The 26815-nt window shown below is 43.4% G+C and overlaps 2 protein-coding genes across 5 annotated transcripts in view; one reads left to right on the top strand and one right to left on the bottom strand.

Annotated features, from left to right (window-relative positions):
• Window positions 1-7719: 7719 nt before the first annotated feature.
• Window positions 7720-9096, bottom strand: purab (purine-rich element binding protein Ab). Its single transcript, XM_078169197.1, has one exon. The coding sequence runs from the start codon at window positions 9006-9008 to the stop codon at window positions 8163-8165; it is 846 nt and encodes a 281-aa protein (XP_078025323.1). The 5' UTR covers window positions 9009-9096; the 3' UTR covers window positions 7720-8162.
• A 3052-nt stretch (window positions 9097-12148) lies between these two features.
• The window catches only part of nrg2b (neuregulin 2b), an 86482-nt gene continuing 71815 nt past the window's right edge, over window positions 12149-26815 (top strand). For 2 of the 4 annotated variants that reach the window (XM_078169198.1, XM_033633095.2), the window contains exon 1: window positions 12149-13504. In XM_078169198.1, the coding sequence (XP_078025324.1) occupies window positions 13093-13504 (412 nt within the window). In that variant the 5' untranslated portion in view covers window positions 12149-13092. The remainder of the gene's footprint in view (window positions 13505-26815) is intronic. The other 2 variants (XM_033633094.2, XM_033633092.2) reach the window with 1 other exon arrangement.

Below are 26815 nucleotides of genomic sequence, written 5' to 3'. Positions count from 1 at the left end.
CCTTTAGTCTTGATATTAACACTAACTTATAAAGCTGTTCATGACTCTGCGCCCCATTATCTCTGTGACCTCATTCACAATCTCCCCTCCATTTTGCTCTAATAGCCCTAAAACAATCTGCTCCTACCTGAAAACTATAGAAGACTGAGGCAGTGCCTCCGACCCAACTGTAGGGCTGTCCATATGGAGATAATTAAATATCATAATATTTTAACCAAATACCTTGATATTGATTTTATGGCAATATTGTAGGGTTGGCTATTGGTGCTTTTACAACATTTTTACACAGTGAGATTTTTGATATATAATCAGAGGTAATGTGGATATCCTGACCACCATCAATAATAGAGCAGCAATAACAGTCTGATAGGTTCAGAAAATGACATCACTTTACTGTAATGCAGCCTTTAAAACCAGGAGAAGAACACTTGACTTATGGTGATGATATCAAGTCTGATATCACAAAATAATATTGATATATTGCTCAGCCCTACCTGACTGTGGATTGCTATGCTTTAAGAGCTTAGAAATTGAACTCAGTCTCCTTAGTTTTAAGAAACTTCTTAAAACACACCTTTTAAAATATGCTTTTAACACCTGTAAGAATTATTGTCGGCTACCACTGTCTGTACCTCTTCTATGCCTATTTTTTTTTTTGTCCTGTAATTCTATCTGCAATTATATTATTTTTATTTTCAATTGTTTCAATAGTTTTTACTGAATTTCAATCGTGTTTGTTTGTTTGTTTTTTGTATCTGTCACTTTGGACCTATAGAAGTGCTTTGCAAAAAAATATTACTGTTATTATTGCATGTTTAGCAGCATGTTCTTTGTCTAATTCATTTTTTTTTTTTTTACTGCTACCACTGTGTTTTTACAGTGGCGATTTCAGTGTTCCTGCTTCTTCAGCTTTGAAAACAACCCCAGCTTGTGTACAACAGAGCCCAAACACTAGAGCCAAAAGATAAAACCAAAATGTAAAAATCTAATTTGCTATTCAGTTCCCCTTAGACTGTAATTGCATTAGTTTGATATAGCACAGAAGACTTGCAAAACACAATTCAAAGAGGAGGGGCTGTATTTTTCAGATGAAAAGGAAACCTTCCGAGAACGTTGATATAGCTTCCAAGCTGCTGTGTATTACCGATACGCTATTGCCAATGTAATTACTGAACAGTCCAATTTAAATCAGAACTCTTACAAAATGTGTTTGTTTATTATTGAGCAGTGTCAATTTAGTAATAATAATAATGACAGTCAAATTATATCATGGTTAGACTTTCATCTTTGCCCAGTTTGTTCTCACAGCTCCCACTGATCTCCACATCACTGCCACCACGTCTGCTGGTTAGAATGTTTGATTCACAACAGCTGACAATTTAATGTGAGGTGCCATTGCTTTTATTGCTTTTGGTGCACTGACCTGTTGCCTCCTGCAAACTGAAAAATCCTCACCTGGCTGGTAACAGTTGATTCTCCTCTGTCAACAGCATGTCCTCTTTCCTGCTGTGGCAACAATCTGGCACTCTACCTTTGGTTTCCTCGTGGAAGTCAAAACCAGATGTCTGGAGCACTGTTTAAAATTTGATCTTTGTATCCACCCACTGTTGTTACTCTCCTATGGTGTCTGTGCAGTTTGTATTCATTAATACATGAAGATGCTTTCCAAGGACAGATAACAGGGGGATAACTCCAAACTCCAAAGATTTAAATGATTGTAGATAGACAGAAGTAATTAATTAAATATACTCAAATTAATTAACATCTCATTTATACATGGTCTTTATATATATATATATATATATATATATATATATATATTATTAATCAATACAGTACCTGTGCTGTGTGCATATGTGCATCACAACAGCATTAATTAACATCGAGATAGGCATGGCCATTTTAAAGGTCGAGTGTGTAGGACTTAGTGGCATCTAGTGGTGAAGTTGCAGAACTGAAGCTTCTCACATGTGCCAAGCATGTAGAACTACGGTGGCCGACGTGAATGGCCTTATCCAGAGCCAGTGTTTGGTTTGTCCATTCTGGGCTCCTGTAGAACAACATCTCCATGGCAGAGGATGCGCTCTGTATGTAGGTATAAACAACTCATTATAAGGTAATAAAAACGCAACAATTCTTAGTTCCAGATGCTTATAAACTATTACAAATATAGTTATGAATATTATACAACTTTTTGCAAATAAACGCCCCTAAGTCCTACACACTGGACCTATATTTGGCGATATTTGATCAAGAGGAATGAATATTTAAAAAATTTCCTTTTAGTTTTCTGTTTTATTTCTGGAGCCCATCCCTGATAAAAAATGGATGACTGTAGTGTTGAGACAGTTGTGCAGAGACAGGGACGTGTGGAATGACTTTTTATTGCGCGATTAGTCATTTTTCAGACAACAAGGCTCCCCCAACATTAAAACAAACAGCAATGTACAAAACAGCACACCTTTTTTGCCATCAACGGAAATTTAATAAGGTAGTGAGAGTACATAACAGAAAGTAATGAAGTGTAAGGACGTGAGTTATGATGATGTTGAGATGTATAGGATGAGCTCAATGTCAAAGCCAAAGTAAGCACCATCGTCATTTAGTCAGGAAAGGCCATATTTCAGTAAGAAATATTCTAGAAGGGGTGAGGAGAGGTTTAACATGATACAAGAGGGTTGTTATCACAGTTTTCAGACATTTTTACCAACTAAAAAAAAAAAAAGAACAATATCGGTGTAGCACTACTTTATCATGCAATTTACTTTAGTAAACCTTCTGACACACAGACAAAATATACTTCAATAAGTAGAACTCAATACATCTCTGTCCAGCAATAGTCACAAAGCCTGTAATTTATACTCTTTGAATGTGAGATCCCTATCAAAAATAATATGCAGATTTTTATTCTTCTTAATATATCTAAAGTGCAAGTATTTATCCATTTTTATTCAATGCTTTCTGTAAGTATAAAATACAAAGGAAAAAAAACAGCAATATGTTTTTCCCGTTTACATGTTATATTTTTCTGAAAGGAGGAGCATCATATATAACAAACCATATATATATATATACACACACACGCCACAGATAAAATATTTTTGAAAGATACAACATATTATCTCATATGGGGATGGTAAAGGGATTTAGACCAAACTGTGACATGGGATATGTTCATTGTGCATTGACCCCACCCCTTAAAATCCAGGATCCATTTCCCAGCGTCTTCAAAACATTTGAATAAACGTCTTTGTAACTATACACAACAGTAGCCTGTACAGTCTGCAAACATGATGGACCCTACTACTCGGTGCATGAACAAACAGAAGACGTGCTGAATGAGCTCCTCTGTCAGTGGTTTGTGATGAGTCATATAGTGCTTGGCTTTGACCAGAGGCTGCGATTGGCTGTGTGATTAACCAGGAACTCTACATGGCCAATGAAAGACTACAACACTGAAACCAGAAACAGAGCAGATTTGGTTGTCTGGAACACCTCATGGAATTTCAGTCTGTTTTAAGTCGGTGATTGCGGAAGTTTGCTTTTAAAAGTCATGTACGTGTTGTTGTTTGAATGCAGTCAGAAAGGTGAACAATCTCCCTGTTTAAGACAGGAAGAACAAGCAGACGAAGCGCCTACAGCTGGAGCCATCATAGCAATCTGACTTTGAATACATGCAACAAGTAGCTACTGCTGCACTGTTTGAGTTACATCTACGATTACATTTTTTTCTTCTTTTTCCATCAGTTGAAATGTGTAAGGAATGGTCACCTGTTGTTTGAGCAATGAAAAAAAAAAGCTCTTTTGAATAACATTGGACTAAATGAACACTGCAGTCATAACAGACAAAAGGCAGGATTATTACATCACAATAAAGGATTGCTACGATGGCTACCGCTGTATAATAAATCAGAACACCGTTCTCGTCAATGTTAACAGCTTCAGTGCACCATCACCCCTGTACACTGAACTTAGCCAGAGCCACTGAGGACAGCACACAGCTTGACCACTGACGCTTTACACAGAAAACAGGATGGATAAATCTGCCTACCATTTTGCATTCGAGTCCCAGAAATGGATGACTGCGTAACGTGGGCACAACATGGCTGCAAGGTCACGCCAGGTTTTTGCTGTGACACTGGGTGAGCTCTGATAAACGGAGAAATCAGATTTGATCACACTGTCTTCAGCAAAATCACAAGACCCGCCCCCCGCCCCCTCCCCTTTCTGTGGAACTCGGATAGATCTACGACCCAAAATGCACGAGTCATGTTTCACAACAGAATCACTCTGCACTAAAAGCACAGCTGACCCAGTAGCACCTGGCGATTACAGTCTGTAACAGAGCAAAACGACACGTCTTTCAAAGAAATGTGTGCATTTCACAGAGTGAGGCATTCACAAAGTATTCTCTATGAGCAGGTTCAGGCTCTCCTTATATTTGGCCATTAGAGAAAGAGAGAAAGGAAGTGTTGTATTTCCAGTCTTCATGTAGCATTAGCCTCCTGGAGGCCTAAATTCAATCAAGCTAAAGCTAGAACACTTTGGGGAATAAGTGCTGTATAACAACAGAGAGTCCAGACTCATGTTGAACTCAAGATGAACTCAGATTGACCTCAGATGTGCATTGCCAGGCACATAGTCATAGGTGGCTTGTACAAGTGTCTAATGGAAACGGGCTCTTTATAATCACAGGGCAGTGTGAGAAAATGCAGTCATCTCTGCAAGAGGAGAAAGAGACTTCCTGCTCTTCTCCAAAACAGAGAGAAAGGTCCTAACTGGATCTGTCTGACAGCCGGGTCAGTAGGTCGTGATAGGCTGCTGTTGGTAAGCCCCCACAGTGCAGTGCCAGGCTTCATCAGGCCTTTCACCAACACTCGGAGACAACCCTGGGCCAATCGTCCTGCGTGGAACAGATGGGATTTTCTGGAACATTTTTCTTGGCTCTATTGCCGCAGGCATGCCCAATCAAACACAGATCAACTTTTTTAAAGCAAGGACTCCTGATACCGTTTCAGCCCAGGTGTGCTTTGGGGAATTTTACTTCAGTCTAACTATCACTGTGCTATCCCACATGTCTGGCAGGCCCAGGCTGTAACTACATTAGCAGCCTTTATCCAGCTGATGCCTCTAAAGCTGCAATCCATGCAGTCTGTGTTTCCCCTTCATGCCACCTAGGTTGCACGCCACTCGGACAGGGCCTGTGAGCAGGCTCAGTCGTAGTGTCGCAGGCCAACCTGCTTTAAATAAAGCTGACAGCACTTCAGATGACTAGCACTTCAGTGTAAGCCTAAAGGTCGACCAGGTCAAAAGGAAGGAATGGACAGTGTGTCTGACAGAGCGTATTTGGGCATTCGGACAAAGTTTTATTGCACGGACAAAGAGGCAGGGCCTTTTTTTTTACGCTTTGAATCATGAGCTGGGAAAGAGGAGCAGACCTCAGATCAGAGTCTGCCCACATAAGAGAGAAGGATTGTGATCCTCATTGTAAAAACAACAACAAACTCCTCTGTCCTCTGGGTCTGCTGCGGCCGATCACTATCACCTAGCTCAAGTGAAACCGCAGACAAGCAAAAGTCAAATCGTAGTTCACCTGTCCTGCGATCGGCAGTCCCAGGCGAGAGAGGGGTCGCACTCAGGCTCCAAACACACAGTTTCCTGGCTGCTAATGACAGGAGGCCTTGTGCAGTTCTAGACACCATTCAAAATACTTTAGAGGCCTCCCAAACACTCAGATAGCAACAAGAGGCCTCAGCAGGGAGAGACTGTACGCATGTGTGTGTGTTTCAGCCACCCCTGGACCCAAGCCCCAAGATACTATTCAGCTTCGGTGTAGGCCGCTGCAGAGAGGCTGACATGGAGACAGTCGGAGGTTGTTGACTGTCTGCGTTGTGTGTGTGTTAGGGGAGGAATGAGGAGGGGAAGGGTTTTTCTCTGGGGTGACTCCGTAGGGGGACGTAAAACACCCGAACTAGTCTACGCGCACTGATAGACGGACAAGGCAGCCTACTGGTTTACAGAACATGACAGGAAAAATATCTCACTACTAGTCTGACTTTTTTTTTCACTTTGAGCAAGTGCGTGAGAAGAAAGACTTCACATTTCGGAAATATAATGCAGATGCATCAACCTCATCGTCATGCTTTCAAATATCTACTGATCACAGCCTATACATTTTTTCGTCTTTTAATAGTCTATACACGTGATACAATGCCGCTATTGGCACGTACACAATATTGCACACTAATATGAAATGTCCTACACTAGTCAGTGGCTTCCTCTCTGCCTGGGAGGGAGAAACCTGACACGTATTGGACAACATAATGTGGAGAAAAGGAAAAAAAAAGAGCATCAGAATAAAAATAATGCAAAAGTGACATATTCTGAGTGGCGAGGCCCCCAAAGAGCGATCAAGGGGCTGTAGCACCATAAAGAGATAGATACTGCCTCGGCCCTGCACTGATAGGCCTCTACATCCACTGGACTGCACTCAGACTGACGGCATGGCACGGCCGGCTGGCCTGCCTGGCTGGCTGGCTGACTGTCTGGCTCTTTAACAACATCCATCTCAGCTCTGACGAATAGCCTTATCCAGCCGCTCCTGATTTAGTTTTTTGTTGTTGCTGTTTTTTAAACATCATGGTGCATATGGTGTGCAAAACCACCCGTAACATCTCCAGATGAATCTCCATGCTGACACCCAGTGGTATATCCTGGGTCCTTCTCCTGTCCCAGGGAGACACATCTCTACTCTGCGAGAGGCCACCAGGGCAGGGGTGCTGCTAGGGCAGGGGTGCTGCCCCCCCTCCCCCCCTTTCCAAAGTGCAAGTACGGCAGCGCTTCATCTCTCTGAAGGCCCCGCTCTGTTTCTACCCACTACCATCGTTGGCCCCCAAGCTCCCAGCAGCCTTTCAGCTTACTTTTGGTGTTGCCACCCATGCTCCATGCACCACAGGGGTGTGAATTAACGCAGCCCCGGTGAGTATATATTTCGGCCTACATAACAGCACTCGTAAATGAAAACGTACAGCGGTCGAGGTCACAGACCATCCACGTGAGAACACGTAAACGAGTGGAGTGTATAAGGCACGGGTCGTAATGACGTCAGAGAGGATGCGTTGCCTCGCCGCGCGCTGCGCTGACGTGTCTTTTTTTGTTTGTTTCCGCGCCTTGCGCTCCCACAGGTGGACCTTATCCTTTTGCATCCCCCACCCCCCCAGAGGAAAAAACAAACAAAGAAACAAAGAAAAAATTTAACCCACAGAAAACGTGGGTATCTTAATAAGGATTTTTTTTACAGCTGATTCACAAAATCATAATTAGTACATCTAAGTTAGCACTTTTTTCATTTAAGTTTATATGGACATGGTGCAAGAGGGTTGATATTCATTATAGTAGCTCAGAGATAGATTTATCCCATTTGTTTGAGGCAAATAGGCTATTTATTTTTGAGTCTCAACCTTTCCATAATGGCATGATAGAAATGCTTTCATTAGCCTACTACGTTTTCGGTCAAATTAAAGACTATAGCCTACTTTGCCAAACTTCTTTTCAAAACATGAGCCTACACACATGCTGACAGGTGTTTACAGGCCTGTAGTGCTGCGTTCTGCAATTCATACACTTTTAGAGCGCTTTCATATTTATTCTGCGTACCTTTATAATAAACTATACATCTGGTATCAGATTTTGGTTTCATAAAGTCCATAATATATTCTCTTTGTGCTGATGTCAAATATTCGTTCTACATGAAGACTGTCATTTTATATAATAGACCTCTGGTTTTACTTTGATTAAATCTTAGTATATTACCAGTTTGAAAACATTTAAACATTTTTTCGAAATAGCTTTGATGTGTGCAAAATCTGTCGTTTGATAGAGATATAAACACTCTGTTCATTGTCATTTAAATCAAGTAGGAAACAGTTCATATCTTACAGTTCAATCCTTGATAGCAGCGGCTTACTGTTACATGGGTGGTAAGTGACATCCAGTAGAATGAGCGAGGAGACAGCAGAGGTGCTGCCATGTCTGTGGAGGTTGTGTGTGTGGGGTGATTCCCTTGGAAATTCTCTTTCTATTTTACAGTTAAAAGTCTCGTTTTCTCTCAGAGTTCAGTTTTGTCTTTGTTGTTTCGTTTCTGCTCTCTCCTAAAATCCGCGTCAGTCATCGTCGCCGTCATCTCCGCCGTGCGGGCCCTCAGGTAGCAGTTCGGAGGCCCGTTTCTCTCTACTCCTCTCCTGGATCTTCCTCATCTCCTCCGCGTATTTACAGAAGGTGTTGCCGAATTTGGACCACACTTTGCACGGAACCGTAATGGAGTTCCGGTACGTGGGCTTCACCTCGCTGACCCGCATGAAGACCCCGTACTTATTGGAGCCCACGTCAAAGAAGAAGCGCTTGTTGTCGACCGTGAGCGAGGTGCCCTCCGGGAGCTCCGCCGGCTCCTCGTCCACGCCGTAGTCATCGATGAGTTTGGCCAACGCGTCGCGGAACTCGATGAGACCCTGCGCCGGCAGAGCGATGGTCTGGCCTTGCGCGCTTCCCAATCCGGGCCCCCGATTAACGGTCTGTCGGATCCTTAGGAACCGCCCCCTCTGGTTCTCTTTCAGATCCATGTAATATTTCCGATTCTCCCGCACCAGGAATTCGCTCTTGAGCGCCCGCCGGGGCTCATCCTGCACTATGTCTGGGTTGGTCGGGCCCAGCTGGGCGTAATGTTCGATAAAGTCCCCGAGATAATCGCGGAACTCCACGGCAACCGACATGGAGAGAGTGAGGCGGCTCTTGTTTCCCCCAGCCCCGACCTCGGCTATCTTTAGGAAGCGGCCTTTAACATTCTGCTTCACGTCAAGGTAGAAGCGCTTGTTCTGGATGTCGACGCGCTTAGAGGCGAGCTCCTCGGTGTCGTGCTGCAGCCGGGACATGGCGCCCATCGCACCCGGGGGCAGCGAGCCGGGGCCTGCGGTGGGCCCTCCGTGGTCACTGCCACTGTCTCTGTCCGCCATGATGCTGCCTCCCTGCTTTACCTTCCACCGTCTCCCTCTGCCTGCTGCAACCTCGACTGCCCGTCAAACCACTCCGCCGCTCTATCGCGAGACGAGAGAGGAGAAGAGGGTGAAAAAAATGAAAGTAACTGTAGTTAGTGTTACTGTAGTACTCCGAGCGGGCTGCGTTCAAGACACTCGCGCTGTTTTTACAACGTTTCACACAATTTTTTACTTCAGCCTTCAGTGTAGTCCTGTAATGCAAGTGAAAGTTAACCCCCACCCATGTGAGCCTCAAACACTGCAGTACCAACAACACAGATAGATAGATAGATAGATAGATAGATAGATAGATAGATAGATAACAGGGACAAAAGTCATACCTGATGATTATTGGTTTGGGTGTTTCAGCACCTTGGACAGCGAACCCGGACAGCCCCTGTGGGAAGGAGAGACACACAGAGATCAGAGTGAAACAGAAATTTCTGAATGAACAGTGGATGATAGCTGTGTGGGAGTCTAAGGGAGGGGGCTGATACACTGTGAAGCATCATGAATCATTACCCTGTGATTGGACTTGCTTGCCTGCCATTGTTTCTCAATGGCCTTGAAAGGGTTCATCAGTAAAGAGTGGCGACAAAAAGCCACCAAAATCTAACATCTATGACAATTAACACATCAGAAAGATAGAAAAATACATGAATCCACATACATAAATGTACAGACAATGCAGAAAACCTTAAAAGGATTTCTATTTTAATGTGAAGCTGTCATTTATTTATAGTGTAATTACACCATTTATTAATTCTCTGATATTATAACTTTTCAGTTAAGATTTATTTTCAATTTTACCACTTTCTTATCTCATTGTATGAGTTTATTCAAGTTTGCCTGAACCTGCTTTTAAAGGTCATATAAGGTCACAACAGCAGTGACAACATAACGTCTCAGATAAAGTTATGAGGTCTTCAGCCTTCATGGGCCCTGAGGGGTGGAGCAGACCTCCTGTAGAAGAATTGATGTGGGTGACATGATGGATGTTTGAAAGGATGACGGCTTAATAGGATTAGAAAGCAGTGGTGTATAATTAATATAAAAAGACGGAATCTGGAAAATGAAAAACATAAACTTAAAATCGTCTGTATAATGTTTGTGTATCAGCCTTTTTTAGGAGATTTCTGAAATGAAAACATGTATTTCAGCATTCTCTCCTCACCAAGTCACTGTAAAATTCACACTGTAGGTCAATTAAAGTCACAGATTGCAGAATTCTTATTAAACTCACACAGATCACATACATTTATAATTAGATGTCCTAACATATGTTTAACTCCAAATATAAGTTTGTTCTGATTGATTAGCTGGTAAAAGAAGAAGTGTTAAGTAGGATGGGTTGGGTCTTTTTATTTTTAGCACAAGCCCACTCATTTCCATTGTGGTTTGAGTCTGTTTTCAGAACCACGGACAGCGACTGGTGGGCATGAAAACAGCTGGGATTTGAGTTTGCTCATGAGTATTGCTCGTGATGTAGAAAATGAGGGAAAGAGGACTGTGAAAAAGGAAATCTGGGACAAGTGTGCAAAGACATATCTACATAATAACTGTAACAAAAAAAAGCCCGCTGTGTCACTAAGAGAAGCAGCATCGCAGACAGATAGAGAGCATTATCCTGACAACGGAGCAGTTTGGAAAGCAAGTGTATCATGTGAGGCCAATCCAAGTGACCTCATCTACCCCCCTGCTGAAATGCCGCTGCATTACCAAAAACAACCGCTCTGATAATTCCCACAGGTTCAGCACGAGTATCAGGGGAATCGCGGAGGCAGGCGGTGGCAGGGATCGTTTTTTACGCCCCTCCGCTTTGTCAATAAATGATTTGCTCTCAAGGCTAATTTGGAAATTCTTAAATTGTGTGTGAGGTCTTTGAATGGGGTCTCTAATGAATGCATGGGTGATTGTATGAATGAAGGAGAGTCAGATCGGTGAATGGGTGGGCAGTGGGCGGAGAGAGAAAGAGGCGGGGGTGGGTCATCGGATGGATCACACACGTGTTTCCCCTTTTGAAATGCTGTGGCGATCCCTGGAGTGGAAAAGCAATCCCACTAATGTATAACCATCAACATTTAAGTACGAAAAGGTAACCCTGCGCTTTTGGTGGCGTTAGACCACGGAGAGCGCCCAGGACTGAAACTGTACTTTTACTTTGACTTCCCAGTAAAAGAGGTTTAGTCTTTGGATCTTATGTTAAAGTGACTACAGACATGCAATCTGGTGTGGCCTTCAGCCTGTATGAGCTGTCATGTGATTGGCCTGCTGGGACAGAGCACTAAACCTGTCAAGCCTTTCAGCACCATGGACAGTTCATGACGTGACCCTGCTGATGGTGAAGCGGGAGGATGAGGCCATCAAGTTAGGCGCATACCGTGATGAAATGGCCTCTCATGCATTTTCTTTATCATCTCAGTCATTTATAGTAAGGAAAATCCTGTCCACGTGTCCCCTACGTGACATTATACTTTATCCCTTTCTCAGCGTGGACAATGAAAGGCTTTCTGACCTCTAGCGAAGGGCGCACAGCTCCTGACAGGGAGGGAAAGGCGAATCTTATGAATGGCTTGATTGATGGATACAGAGATGGAGGCAGGGACTGGTTTGCTGTGGAGGGAGGAGGGGATACTTGTGGTCACCATAAATATCCTGAGCATATTGTGTAAAGCTCTCTTTTTATTGGTGGAGATGCATTCACTGAAAAAAAGTGGTTTTATTAGCTGTAGCTGAGCAGGGTTGGCAGAATAGTTAGGTAGAATGTGTTTTCAGCGTAATACCCACAGGTTGGGGTAGCTGGTGCCCCCACGTGTTGCCCTGGAGTCGATAAAGTATCCCAAGGCGATATAAGTGAACTGCAATGACTCGCATAATAGTGTAGACCATGTAAGGTTTTGGGTGTGCTCTCCTGCAGCGTGCAGCCAGTGTATATATGTCTGAGCCTGAGGACATTTAAAGCTGAAGTCTCGAAACTCCCAGCTCGCCTCGCCATGCTGAGGAATCCATTGAGAGAATTTCGCAGCGTTAGTCATCGCAACAACTATCCGCAGTGTGTGTAGTAGTCGCCTATAGCCTCTCTTGCACCTCTTGCACTGGAGATCCACAGTGGGCGCCGTGCAGGGCTTGGCTACAGGCTACAGGCGCACTCTGTGCTGTGTGTCTGTGCATTGCGTGCGTGATTTCTCTTGCACCCACCCGCAGAGCTTTTAACACACAGTCGACCGGCATGGTCACATGCCGGTTGGGTCGGTGGCGGTGTGCCGGTGGGTACCCGGGTCATTAGGGTGTTTGCGCAGGACGTGGCGAGCCGACGCCAGTGACCGGGCAGGTGATGTTTGCTCACGTAAGCCGCTCGCGTTTGATGAGGGGCGCAGGGGACGCGGCTGGAGGGTGCGCGCTACTGTTGCATCGCCTCACCGGATAACCGCTGCTATCTCATCCTGTCCGTCTGTTCCTCCCCGGTTTTCTGTTCTCTCTTTTTTTATTTTGCTCACCAACACACGGATTTGCAGGAGTGGGAGTCTTTTGACGATCGAAATAAGTGGATAAAGGACCAAACCGTGTGCGTGGAGTGCGTATCGTTTCTTGTGATTCCCTATACGCGCAAGCCGCTTTTTTCATTCCAGAGAGGCAATGCGCCCACCCATGCGATGCTAGCCTATTAGCTGGAGAGAGAGAGAGAGAGAGAGAGAGAGAGAGAGAGAGAGAGAGAGAGAGAGGTTTCAGCCCTGGATTCGAGAGGAGGCTAATTTACGAGTCTTGTTTTGCCTTTCAGGAAAAGGGGAGATAAGAGGGGGAGGGTGGTTGGTGAAGGAGAATGCAGCAATCACATTTTTAAGCATGCAGAAGCGGGCCGTTTCCGGTTCCTAGGCTGGTGTGTCCCCCCATCCGAGGCCAGCAGCCGTATGGGGAAAGCAGCGGCAGACACAGATGGCATGGACACTTCCACAAGGTCTGCCGCTCTGCCCTGCCTGCTCTGCCGGAGCCCGTTCGCCGCCGTCTCTCTCTTCCAGCTCGCTCCGCCGCCCAGCAGCACTGCAGCACAGCACAGGCTGACGGCATGAGGCTTGATCCAGTGCATTTCTCCATGCTGGTCATCGGGGTCTCCTTCGCCTGTTACGCCCCGAGTCTCAACTCCCTCCAGGACCAGGCGTACCGATCAGCCGTGGTCATCGAGGGCGAGGTGCGCTCCTCCCCGGAGAACGTCTCCTCCCGGGAGCCCTACAGTGTGAATGTCAAAGTGCTGGACGTGTGGCCCGTCAACAGCGGCGGCCTCGAGAGGGAGCAGCTCGTGACCGTCGGGGACTTCGGTTCCGAGGCCCCGTGCACCACGGTGGAGAAGGACCACAGATATATCTTTTTCATGGACCCCACCGCTGAGCCCTTGGTATTCAAGGCATCGTACGCCCCTGTGGACGCCAGCGAGCCGGAGCTGAAGAAGGATGTGGAAAGAGTGTTGTGCGAGGACTGCGGTAAGTTTAAGGCTTTTCCGTTATACCTGCCATACACTCACACCGCACTATAAGGGCCACTGAGGCTGCCATGGTGATGTAAGGAGACAGTCACCGCTCTCTGGCTGCGCGTGCATGTGTGTAGTCTATACAGTGTGTCAGCGTGCATACACATGTGCATGCGCGCGAGCCGATTGACACTTCAATCCTCCATAACCCGGTCACCCATAATGAATTGAGAAGGGTGGCAGGAAACGTGTGTGTGTGTGTGTGTGTGTGTGTGTGTGTGAGAGAGAGAGAGACATAGTTAAACCCGGGGTTAAGCCCCAAACAGCAGCTTCCTTGTGCTGATTAGACAAGCACTGATGATTAGTGGATACTGAAACTTCAGTGTTGCCTGGATTCCAGCAAGATCTGCATCATCACATCATTACAGTGAAGTAATCTGCATGTGGAGTCTTAAGGTGCAACCCAGCTCCTGGGTGTGTGTCAGAGATAAAGATATTTAGACATGTGATGGGGATCAGGCACGGCAACCTTGTCTTGAAGTAACCTCCTCTCCAAACTTTGTCTTGTTGCCTGCAGCCAGTATTGCACATCAAATCACTTGCTGTTTTATATCAGAAACTGTGGCAAAATCCTGACAGTGCCAGTGTTGACTGCAGTGACAGTCTGTGGGTGGTGGTAACTATTCAAATCTCTCAACTTGTTGCAAATTTCCTGCATGGACATTTGAAATTATGCTTTCATTTCTTGCAGTACACTGAACAGTAACTCCTGTATCTCTTCCTGGTTTTTATATGACTAATTTTCTGTGAGAAGTGGCTGAAACTATGTACAGCAGCTGGCCAGGCCTGCCAGAAACTCTGTTTAACTTATTGTCACATGCATGACTTTTATACATAAACAATCTTAAGATGACACAAGGAAAAAAAGACCTGGGCCTGTAGTCTCAAGATGAGGGTTGTGCTCTCTTCCTCTTTTCTTTCTCACATTCTCCCTCTTCATTTCTCTCTGACAGCGAGAAACAAAGTCTTGAATTGACCCCTTTTCTTACAAAAGGCAAAAGAAAAGGTGCAGAATCAGGGTCAGATCCTCAGCTCAAATAACAAATAAACTAAGCTCTCAGAGAATGTGATCTATATATCATTTAATCTGCTAGTTGCAAAAGCTCCCAGGTCTCTTACTTTAAATATATTCCCTAAAAGGCATCTCTGACTTTTTGCAAATCATCACCACAATCTATTCCACCTGTGTCTTCAGTATTTAAAGAGCTTCACTGCTTCTGAGATGATGTAACTACAGTTTGTACCATCTACTACTGCGTTAAAGCATCTGCTAGTCCTGTGGCAAATGTGGTAAAAGTACACAGACAGGAAGTAATTTCCCCTGCTGCACAGAAGAGAGGGTAATACAATCTTAGCTGTGGAAGCGTCACACATTTCTCCATTACAAGCTGTGTGTGAATATGTGAACATGAGGACAAAACCTTTGAAACAATGTCATTATACAGAACCGTGTTTTCCATCTTTAAGTTCCTCAAACACAGATTCATCATAGTTTCCATGCAAACCAACCACCAGTGTCTGTAAAGTGTTAAATCCTAGCAGGAAGTAACTCAGATGTTTCAACAAAGGGTTCATCCAGCATTTGAGCTAACAACGTGATGTTCTATTTTTACCTCCGTGACATGCTAAAATTATCAAGTCATTTATTTATGACGGTGCTGTTGCAATCAGGCTTCCGTCTAAAACACATTTTCCAGGCAGGGATAAGCTCAAGAGAGGAGATACCCACTTATGAGTTGATTCACCCCGCACACGCACACACACAGGCACACACACACACACACACACACACACACACACACCAAAAGCCAGAGATACAGGGAGAAACACAACCTTATTAGACACTGCAGAGTGTGGTGACACTATAGATGCACTGTGGCAACCAGCAGCCTCTGAATGTCCACAGCACACATAAGCACACAAATGTTTGTTACCACTGTCAGCTCTTTTTCTTTCCCAGGATGGATTGGATTCATCTGCCAAAACTAATCACATCAGTACAAAATCCACACCCAGAAATAGTCACTAGGTTAAAGGAACACTTCAAACATAAATGTATCACTTTTCAACATTATTTGTGCTGAGTATGCTTCATGAAAATGTTTGTACTCTATTTCTTAAGACAGTTCTGCTCTGGTTGAACGGGGTCCCAGTTTAACAACAGGAAACTAGTATTCAAACATTATAACTCTCTTTGCAGCACAAATACAGCTTCATGTGTCTTCCTGTATACTCAGTACATCTCAAACACATAAACTTTAGGTAAATTATTACAAAATAACCCCTCTCTGCAAAATGGCAACAACTGCTTATTGGCCAGGACTCAGCCTCAGTTGTAGCTCACTCACTGGCTCTGCTGACAATTTTCATTGGGTGGATGCAGTAATGTCAGGGTAGCCGCTGCATGAGCTACGACCAAGCATGGCTCCTGGCCAGTGATCAGACTGGAGAGGATATTGTAGAAGCATTTAATTTGAGACAGAAGGAACTGCAGCTTAAAGAAGGGTCGGGGTAAGAGGCGTGTCAGCAGACACACACCCTGAGCATAACCAATCCCAAACCCTGTCTTAAACACAGCCAGCCAATCACAGACAAACAGTTGTAACGCCCACTTCTGTCTAACCCCTATCAAATTCTATCAACACACATATATTATGGTGGACATTTGTTTACACTTACTGATATGTGTTTTTTCAGTATTATGTCTGGGTTGTACTGAGCATGTTCATAGCACTGCCTAGCTGATTTATTACAGACAATTTCCTACAATGCTGTCTTAAAATTGTTTTCTGTAATTCAGGAAGCTGTTATTTTAATGTTTAAATGGTGTGTCCACTTATACCCTCTCACCCACTTTGATAAGTCAGCAAAAGAGTGTTTGGTGAAAAATCCTGGGAAAATGAATAGGGAGAGTAAAGATGATGCAGCTCTATGTTTCTGAAATGATCACTGCAGCTGTTGTGTACTGGGTAGCACAATTATTTAGAAGGGAAAACCCTCAGCAAACTTTATCCTGTCATGACAGTACACACTCTACTCTGGCATATATACCTTTAAAAAACTTAAAGGGGACCTATTCTGTTAATTTCAGGTTCATACTTGTAGAGTGTGCTTACATGCTTTAATGTCTTTATTTTCCTCATACGGTCTGCACTGGAACACCTGTATGCACTCTTTTTTGAATGGCTTTGTTTTAGTGCCCGTCCTTCTGAAAAAGCCCACACAGCTCTGATTGGTCAGCATTTCCAGGTCTTCCACATCTCGCCGTCTCTGCACCATCATGGCAGCTGGGGAATGACTGTAACGCAGTAAAGCAGCACTTTCCACTGTGAAAAATCACCGATAAAAGCTTTAAAACACAAGCTGTAGCAGGAATACGTAATGAGGGAAAAGTTTAATAACATCAGCAAACAAGATTACATGTTTCCCTGCCATTAGCATGTAGCTACATGTAGCAGTGTTGGTTACGAGCAGTAGCGTGCCTGGAGCAGATGACCATATAGAAATCCATCATGTGCTGAAGTCAGCTTGTCTTGAAAGTAGGAAAAACCGTTGGAATTCAGATCATCTGAAGCCTGAAGTTTTAACTTTACATACGCTTACATTATTATTTCAAACTTTGGGCACATTTAATATAAACATTCAACATTGTAACATTATATTTATGATGGGAAAATACGGAAAAACATAATAATTCCCCTTTAAATACAAGCAAGCGTTTACTACGACAACACCAGAGTGCCAAACATAAAGAAGAAAATACATTACAGTAACCTACAATACAGCATCACTATCACCTCACTGCAGAGATGCAAACAATCATACAAAACAGAAAAGAAGTATAAAAACAGCAGAATAGTAGCCATTAGAGCTACATCACTAAGCTTACTGCTATGTTCCTGGACTAGCAGCACCTATCAGACTGAGTTGCTGGAGACCTATAGGTAATATTTCTGCGCTACATGAATATGTAGACGCCACATGATGTTAGCTTTGTTAACTCTAACACAGACTATGATATAGCTAATATCTGTTATAAGGTTACTGTCTTGAGGTTTAATTTAGACTTTCTGCCAACAAATGTTGATACTTCCAGCAAGCTATGGTTATGCAAAGATAGACGCACAGACCCCTTGCTGTGAGAGAGATTTTAAGACACTACATCTTTTGCACTATCAAAGACAGCAGAGCCATCCTCCAAAAACAGAGCCAATGTTGATTAAGTGGTGAGAGCAGTCAGGTTTCTCTCTTATTGTTTATGTTATTGAGTATACCACAGCTAATCCAATAACCTCTCCCCTTTCACCCGACCAACACCTCTGACCGAAACATAGAATCCGGCTTGATGAGGCAAAATTGCAGCTCAGACTCTGGCTGACGCTTCAAGGTTATAAGAGTTAAGTAAATGATAGGGATTCTTTGTTCTGCCCTCAGCGACTGAAACCACATGTATGTCTGCGCTGAGCTCAGCTGGCCTTCACTACCTTTCTCTCACTACTCTCTCCCTGTTTTACTCAGTGAAAAATAACTTAAGTGTGTGGATGGTTCACGCTCCCCTCTTAAAAAGTACAAAACCAATCCTATCTTACATCCCAGGCAGTCTTCAGCGTAATGTAGGTCTTCTCTGATCATTGCTGTTGGCATGCCTTTTGAGATACATTGACAGTTTCTTCCTAAAATAGCTTTATCTGATGCCCAAACATGCTCCTGTCACTGATGCTGATGCTAGTGCTGCATACCTCAACTCTCATGCTCTCACTCTGCCCCCCCCCCCCCCCCCCCCCCTTCTGCCTCCCTCCTCATGTAGCTGACTGTAGCTGAAGTGTGTGGTTCAGCTTATGCCTGCCCTCCTGTCAGTCAGCCACACAGAGGAGGAGAGAAACAGAGAGAAAGAGAGCAGGGGGGAGGGAGAGAGAGGGAGAGATATTTAGCTTTGAGATCACAAATAGATGCCGCAATAATGCATATGTAAAACTTCCAATAATAGCAAGGGCCTTTATTTCACCTCATTGAGAGTGAGAAGACTAAGTTCAGGGTTAGTTTTATTGTACATAGAATGTCCAAAAATGAATATACTGTAGTGTTACCGTCTTCTATCTTAAAGGGACAGTTCACCCAAAAATGAAAAACACATATTTTCCCCTTTCCTGTAGTGCTGTTTATCCATCTAGATTGTTTTGGTGTGAGTTGCTGAGTGTTGGAGATATCGGCTGTAGAGATGTCTGCCGTCTCTCCAATATAATGGAACAAGATGACACTCAGCTTTTGGTGCTCAAAGTACAAAAAAACTATGTTTGAAAAACTCAACAGCAATGTCTCGTTCCAGAAATCATGACCCAGTTACTCAACATAATCCACAGACCTTGTTGTGAGCAGTTTCATGTAGGAACTATTTTGTTTCTATGGAACTACACCCACCAACCGTATCACTACACAGAAAGAAGTGTGCATCTTCTCATGGACAAGAGGCTCGTGCTTGTGACAGCGCAACATGTAAACATTAATAGAGTGCTGCAGGGATGACTTTTTTTAGGCCGATGCAGAAGTTAGCATCGCCCTGGTTCCCTGATCAAAAAACCAATGGCACAAGTTCACAAGGGGGGTATTTACTGCCACATTTTATGTCGTAGAACAAAACGTGAAAGTCTCTTAAGCTTGTGTTAACTACAAACCTGTCAGGCATCTAACCAAAAATCCAATTGGGGAACTGGGAGTGCAAAAATCTTAACTCATTTCTGGGTTTTAGGACTCATTCCTGCAGTACTCTATTGCCGCCATCTTGACTGAACTTAAATGTTAGCTAGCTCAGTGGTGCTCAGTGAGCTAGCAGTAGATGAATGCTTCCTTTTGCATGGTGATGTGGTTAGTGGGTGTTGTTTGGTAGAAAGAAAATAGTTCCTGCATGAAAATTCTCACAAAAAAGGTTAGCAAATTTTCTTGAGTAAACTGATTAATTAATTAGAAGATTGATCATATGTCTGAGCGTAAAGTACAGAATTTGAGTCAGCGTTACTAGATGGTATGTTCAACAATATGCCCACTAGCTCCTCTAATACTCATTAATTGACAGACTTTGTGTAACCTGTACATATACATAAATGCAAAAAACAAGTACTTGTGGTTTTAGCGGGAGTTTCTTGTTGGAGTAGTGACTGTGGTAGTTTCCCTCCGTGTTGTCACAGTGAGGTTTCTACGTTTGATACCATTTTATCTGTACAGCCACCAAAACCCGCACGCACCAACGGTATCTGGTGACCTGTGCTTAGCTGCAGATGTTGTACAACACTGGGCAAATGGAGACTCTGTTGCTGATAAAGAAAGAGTTAACAGCATGTTACTGCTGAAAGCACAGTCATTTTTACATTTCTGCTCACGTATGGATTAAACTAATAAGATATTTTATGTTCTCGAGCAAGTTTTAGAGGTGTGGCCTAACTGTTTCCCCCCATCTCCAGTCTTTTACTAAGCTCAGCTCTGCTCTTACTGTAACGCACAAAAACGAGAGCATGCAAAATGTGTATAATTATGTATAAGTAGTATCAAACGTGTATACAAAGTTTAATTGCAGACTAGTGTGCATGCATATGAGACTATGTTGACTGCCTGACCTGTGCATAGCTGACTGTATTTGCATGTGTGCACCACTAGTACCTTAGCAGCAGCAGCAGTATAATTTTCTGGGTGAACACGCACTGTTGTCTCTCAGCTCAGGCTCACATCAGTGTGTACAGCAGCTGGAGGGCAGAACCACTGTGGCATTGATCTCCAAATCCCAGAATTAGGAGAATTCTGCTCTGGCGCAGCATGTCAAAAACAATCCTTGCAACAGGAAACGTATCCAAGGCCACACCCTTGAACAAGTCGTTAAACCAGGCCCAGTGAATTCAAGCTTTCATTACGGCTGCCTTTGGTGCTAACACCCTGAGGTCTGCAGTGAACAATTGTCTCTATTAGCCAGTGATGAGAGGAGGTGTTTGTGGAGCCATTACAGAATCTGAGTTGTACATTTTCAGGCTCCACAGTGCATGTGAATCACATGCTCACACTGCTGTTTGCACTGGGAGCAATACTTTGTGAATCCTTTAATTAAGACGCAGAGAAAAGGTGGCGCTCAGACTAACATACATGCTGAACGTTAATATAAATGCACATGCAGGGAAATTCACTGGTTGAATCAGTGACTTGACACTGTATGTGTGTGTGTGTGTGTTGCAAGAGGTCCCTCACTTGTCTGTCTCATCCTCTTCCCCTCTTTGTTGCGTTATCTGTGTCTATTTCAGACACCCTCTGTGTGTCTCTTTCTCTTCTGTTTCTCTCTCCTTCTGTCTCTCTCACTGTCCTTGTCTCAACAGAGCATTATACCCACACACACACACACACACACACACACACACACACACACACACACACACACACAGCCATGCCAGTTAGCTGTTGCTGTTGCTGCTGTGCTGCAGATGCCCCAGTGTGCTGTCATTAGCAGGGAGATCTGGGGCTGCTATAAATTATGCACACTGAATAACAGAAGGCTGAGGATTTCTCCCCTCTGCTGCCTGTGTGTATATATATGTGTGTGTGTGTGTGTGTGTAGAGAGAGAGGATGTATAGACCAAGTTTTCGCTCATTTATGTACGACTGACATTATACTGATCAACTTTCCTTGTCGACGTGTGTATCAGCGTGCTTTCCTGTGGCTCAGCACACTCACGACTGCTTTGCTCGTGTACATGTCCTTCAGATATGTAGCGTGTGTGAGAGAGTGTGTATGTGTGTGTCCTTGCTTTTGAATAATGTATCAGCACTCACCTTTTTTTCCAGCAGTCAGCCTTAGTAGAAAACTCTGACACATGCCTCTTAAAGGGACCAGCCCGGCGCCACATGGCTCAGTTTGTGAATGAGAGAGGTCTTTGTGTAACCCCACTTACACACACACACACACACACACACCCCCAGAAACACATGAACACACACATGCAGATGTACTGCACACACCACCCACACACTAATGCGGCTGCCGCTGCACACACCCTCCTCACTGCATCAGCAAAGTGCCTGTTTCAGACAGGATGGATTTGGCCGATGCACTCTCTCTTTCTCCGTTCAGATTTTTTCACCACAGAATTAGATTAGACATCAAATTCAAAATTGAATAATGAGAAATGTTTATGCCAAGCACTTGTCAGCTGGTATTTCAGATAAAACATTTAAAAATGACAAGTTTGCTACTGTTTCGATAAATCTGAGGCATCCTAGTGTTTTCTTGGAAAGCCCGTTTTAATCTTTGGCATTCTTCTCCATAAGCAGCCCTGCTGTGCCTGACTGTAAGGGGCTGGCATGCAGTCAGCCAACACCTGATATTCATGAAGTTGTAAAATGGCATTTTCAGCTGTCACTCTGGGTAACACTTCATGAGCAAGAACTGCTCTCTCTCACATCCAAGGTGCTTGAGCAAGGCGTTCAACTAATGCAGCTGTTCTGGTCAACTTCCATGTAAACACGAGGAATAGTATCACTGAAAAAGAGAATGTGTGCGCTGCAAACATTTCTTGGGCAAGAAAAGGGTTACAACATCTCTTTGGTTCTATATCAGGCTATCTTCAGCTCAGAAAAGCGTGGGCTATCTTTATCTCTCTTTGTTGTGGCGATCTTTGATGGTGACAGGTGGAGTATCTTCATCTGTCTTCCAGATGTCCTCCTCTGCCTCTCTAGATGTTATCTGTGAACTATTATAGGCTTGTGGTAGATACTGTGTGTACTAGATGTTTGTTTTTTGCATCTCTGTATGCTTCTGTGAAAGCAACATATTTGCTTTTGAGAAGAAGTGGGTTTTTTTTTTTTTCAGGGAACTTTGTGTTCATTAATTGAGAAAATGTTGGCAATACATTGCCTAATTTTGACTTATGAAACAATATTTCAGCTTCGCTTGTCAGCTTGCTTCGAGATATTGAAGTTTGTTGTTTGTGATTTGGCAATTATGCTGCAATTGCAACAACACCCAAGATTGATTTTGCCTCATTTCTTTCTGCACCAAAGTAAAATACTGTAGTTATGGAGATCCGTGGCAGGTGCATCACCATCATCTGCAAGATCACTGTATCTTTTACAGTTACTCAAAAATAATTTGACAAAAATAGCAACTTAAGAGGATGTTAAGGATAACATCTCTGAACAGAGAAGAAGTTCTGTTACTATATATTTTAATTAAATATTCTTGTTAAATGTTTGTTTTTGTAGTAAAATAATATAATAAGTCTACTTAGCTTTCAACAAGACAAATTATTCTGTGTAATTTTTCAATCTGCATAAATATACCTGCGGATGCACAGATAACATACAGCACACTGGATGCTGCTTCCTTGTTTTTCCATGTGGCCTATTTTTTTGTTGGTTTTGGAATACTGAATGTTATGTTATGTTGTTTTCTGGGCCATTTGCTGCCAGTCAAGTTCAGCAGCTCCTCTAAAACTTCATGCAGTCATTTCAGAATTAGGAGGCAGGCTCATATATGTATCCATCAAATTTACCTTATTTTTTATTCTTGACCTGCAACGGAATAATGCATCCACAAACACTAGAATAGAAAATGTTTTTTGTCGGAGATTATTTAAAAAGCTGAAATGATATTTCCACTGTTTTTCAATGTCTTCCAGTCCCAGTATTGTCCATTTTCCCTGCCCTTAGGGCTGCAATTAATTTGCATTTTTTTTCTCCCTCAATTAATTGATTAGTTGTTTGGTCTATTAAATGTCAGAAAATTGTGAAAAATGTCAATCAGTGTTTCCCATAGCCCAAGATCTTTGTATGTCTTGTTTTGTCCAAAACCCCAAAATATTCAGTTTACTGTAATAAAGAAGAAAAGAAACCAGAAAATATTGACGTTTTAGGCGCCTGGCGTTTTTGCTGGAGTGCTCTGAACTTCTCAAGTTGAAAAAATTTAAACTCAGCTCAACCCACATCATCTCAGCTTTTTTCGCGTTGTCCAATCGGATGATTTGAGAGGCGGGCCTTCTATGGTGGTCACAAGTTTACAGTTGGTAAAAAACAATGGAGGAGAAACTGGTGGTAGCAGTTGCTGGATACTCAGAGCTGTATGGCCCGATGATAGACAGCAGGTTGTCAAACTGCTCTGGAGTCATCCTAAAATATGATATATGGCCATCATCGAAGTGAAGCCTGTGGACCAACTGGTGGTACTCCCCATGATCCACCCTCTTTTTTGGGTCTCATGTACCCACACAGATCTCCGTTTCCCTGTGCCCCAAACTATTTGCTGACAGCCTCTCACCCTCAACCAGATCTACAGCAGGTACCCTCTGCCTCAACATTTTAGGAACCAGATACTAACTACTGTGAAATAAATAAATAAAAAAAAGTTACTAAGCACATTAAGTACATTTACACAAGTACTTAAGTACAAATGTACAAATCTGAGGTACTTGTATGTATTTCCATTTTATGCAATTTTCTACTTCTTGTTCTTTTAACTCTCTACATTTATGTGACAAGTTGGCTTACAGATTCTAATTTTTTTAATCCCCTTCCTGTCCAGTGAAAACCATGCATCTCCAGATGTGTTGATGTTGAATGTTTCTGATAAACTGGAGGATGACGTGTTCCTTCATGTGTTGAGAAAATTCTCCTACTTAAAGGGCCAGTGTGTAATATTTGGCATGGTTTATTGTCAAATCTGAATCTGAATCTGAATATTCTACCCATTAATATGTTTATATAAATGTATGATCGCTATAAAATAAAATTTGTTTGGTTTTCGCAGCCTTATAATTATGCTTTTATATATATATATAGCAAGGGCCTTGCTTTAGAGAGGTCGCCATCTTGTGCCGCCATGTATGTACGGCAGCCCGAGCGGACAATCCAGCCAGCCAGAGAGCGCGTTTTGCGTGTATAAATGAACCAACAAAGAAGACAGCGGAAGGAAGGAAGAAGGAGAAGGAAACAGCAGAGAGTGTTAGTAGTTTGTCGATAGAGAGTAGTGAAAAGTTTTTTAGTTATAAAGTTTGCGAATGGACCACACTTACCATGCAACAGGAGAGAATGAACCCGAACTGTCATCTGCGAGGAAAAGAAGACGCAACTTAACTCTTTGTGATGCACTCTCTGTGGCGCTTTTCCTCCTGATGATATATCTCCCCAACGATGGTAGCACCGAATCCCATTCTGTGCAGCAAAATGGGAGCGGAGGATTCAGCCTCTCTTCTCACCCGCTCAGCATCCAACACATGGAGTCCTCATCTATATGCTCCGGCTCAAACAGGTATGGCTCTGGATCTGTGTCCGCTACAAGAAACTCTTCAAAATCGCGTTCAAAGTCGTCCATTGCAGCTACTATAGTCCGGAGATATTGCTAGGCTAAATAAACAGCTGAGTTTTGTTTACAGGCTACGTCTGTGCCTGCTCACCGGTGTATCCCTCTGCAGATCACAGCGCAGGACGTACTGAAAATTTTAGTCTTATGTCAATAACAGACAATAGGATAGCAGTAACGTTACTCCTATGTACCCTGCTGATTGGATTCAGTACAGCTAAAACCACCGTTTATTACTGAACAGTACAGGTTACTTTTGGCCGTAACCACGCCAAAACAACCAACAAACAACAACTTAGCTGTGACTCCAACTGTGCACTCCTGCTCTCTCTCTGCTGCTCTCTCCTCCAGCTCGCTCATACACACACCAGCATGCGCACTCACACAGCCCTCGTCCCCGTCACACTCGCACCCCGCCCCCCTACCTATACTCATTCAATCCCAAACTTGCCATTAACTCACAGAACATTTACTGCAGGGTCGCTACCAGTGGTGAGTGTGGTAAGCTGTCAGTCAGTGTACGGGCTGGAGATTGGTGGAGCAGAGAGGGGAGGGCTGCCCCACTGGGTACTGTAAATGAGTATGTGTGTATGAAGTGTGTGTCTTATGCTAGAAGAGTCAGAGTTTGGGATGGAGTCTTTTACGTGCTACCCCCTGGAGTGTTACCGGAGTTTTTGGACTGCTCAAATAAACGGGCCTTTTTCCCGAATGCTACTCTGGTCTCCTGCTCGTGAGTGATTCATTACAACATCATAACATGGTTTAGATTTCTAAATAAATATTCACCTCGTCGCTAGATAGACCTACTCCTGAAAAACTCGTGTCTGCGCAAGGCTTTTGGTCCTACGAGGCCACCGTCATTTACTCGACAGGAATGGTGAGTGAATGAGCCCTGCAATCTATAATTTGACCACTGATGTCACTGTTTTCAACCCATTTTACACACTGGCCCTTTAAGTTAAATAGACACTTTGAAACTAATTAACCAGTTAACCAGTTAAATGTAACATACATATTAATACAACAGTAATATTAATCCAAAAACATCAGATATAATTGTAAAACACTGACAGGGAACATTTTACTGCACAATGAAGTAAGTACTTTTCCTTAAAGTACTTCAAGTAGGCTATTATTGATTATTGATTATTGACTATGATTCAAATTAGTGCTGCACAATTTGATAAAAATGTGCGATTGCGATTATGGTGGACAATATTGTGATTTGCGATTGCGATTACAATATAATTACAATAAAATATAATAAGCTGCAGTAGCTTAGTTCATAGGGACTTGGGTTGGGAACCGGAGGGTCGCCAGTTCGAGTCCCTGTCCGGACCAAATATGGAGCGTGGATTGGTGGCTGGAGAGGTGCCAGTTCACCTCCTGGGCACTGCCAAGGTGCCCTTGAGCAAGGCACTGAACCCCCCAACTGCTTGGGGCGCCTGACCAAGGGCAGCCCCCTGACTCTGACATCTCTCCACTTTGTGCATGTATAGGTCCTGTTTGTGCATGTGTGTGTCTTTCAGACCTGTGTGTAATTGACAAGCAAGAGTGAAAACATTGAATTTCCCCCTGAGGGGATTAATAAAGTAAATAAACTTAAACTTAAACTTAAATGGTATCATGAGTCTTTTTGCTTGATTCAGTGTTTCCCCTACATTATATTAGGGGGGCACTGACCTGACATAGTTATTGTTATGGACAGACAGTGAGTCAATGACCATCAACAGACTGAGCACAGTCAAATACGCTGCTCACACAGCAGCGCAGCACGAACTGTACACACAGTGGAGCGAGCCTGTGTTGCGTTCAGGCGTTGTCACGTAAATGACAAATTCCAGCACGCCATAGCACAACACAGCAGCATGTCAAGTGGGCCGAACCCGAGCAAAATTGCTCACTTTTTCATTTTTTATGGAGTCCATGATTTCCCTG

The sequence above is a fragment of the Epinephelus lanceolatus genome, chromosome 7, assembly GCF_041903045.1.
Source record: "Epinephelus lanceolatus isolate andai-2023 chromosome 7, ASM4190304v1, whole genome shotgun sequence".
Classification (NCBI taxonomy): Eukaryota; Metazoa; Chordata; class Actinopteri; order Perciformes; family Serranidae; genus Epinephelus; species Epinephelus lanceolatus.
Note: the sequence above shows the minus strand (reverse complement) of the source record. Positions and strands in the feature narration are given on the sequence as shown.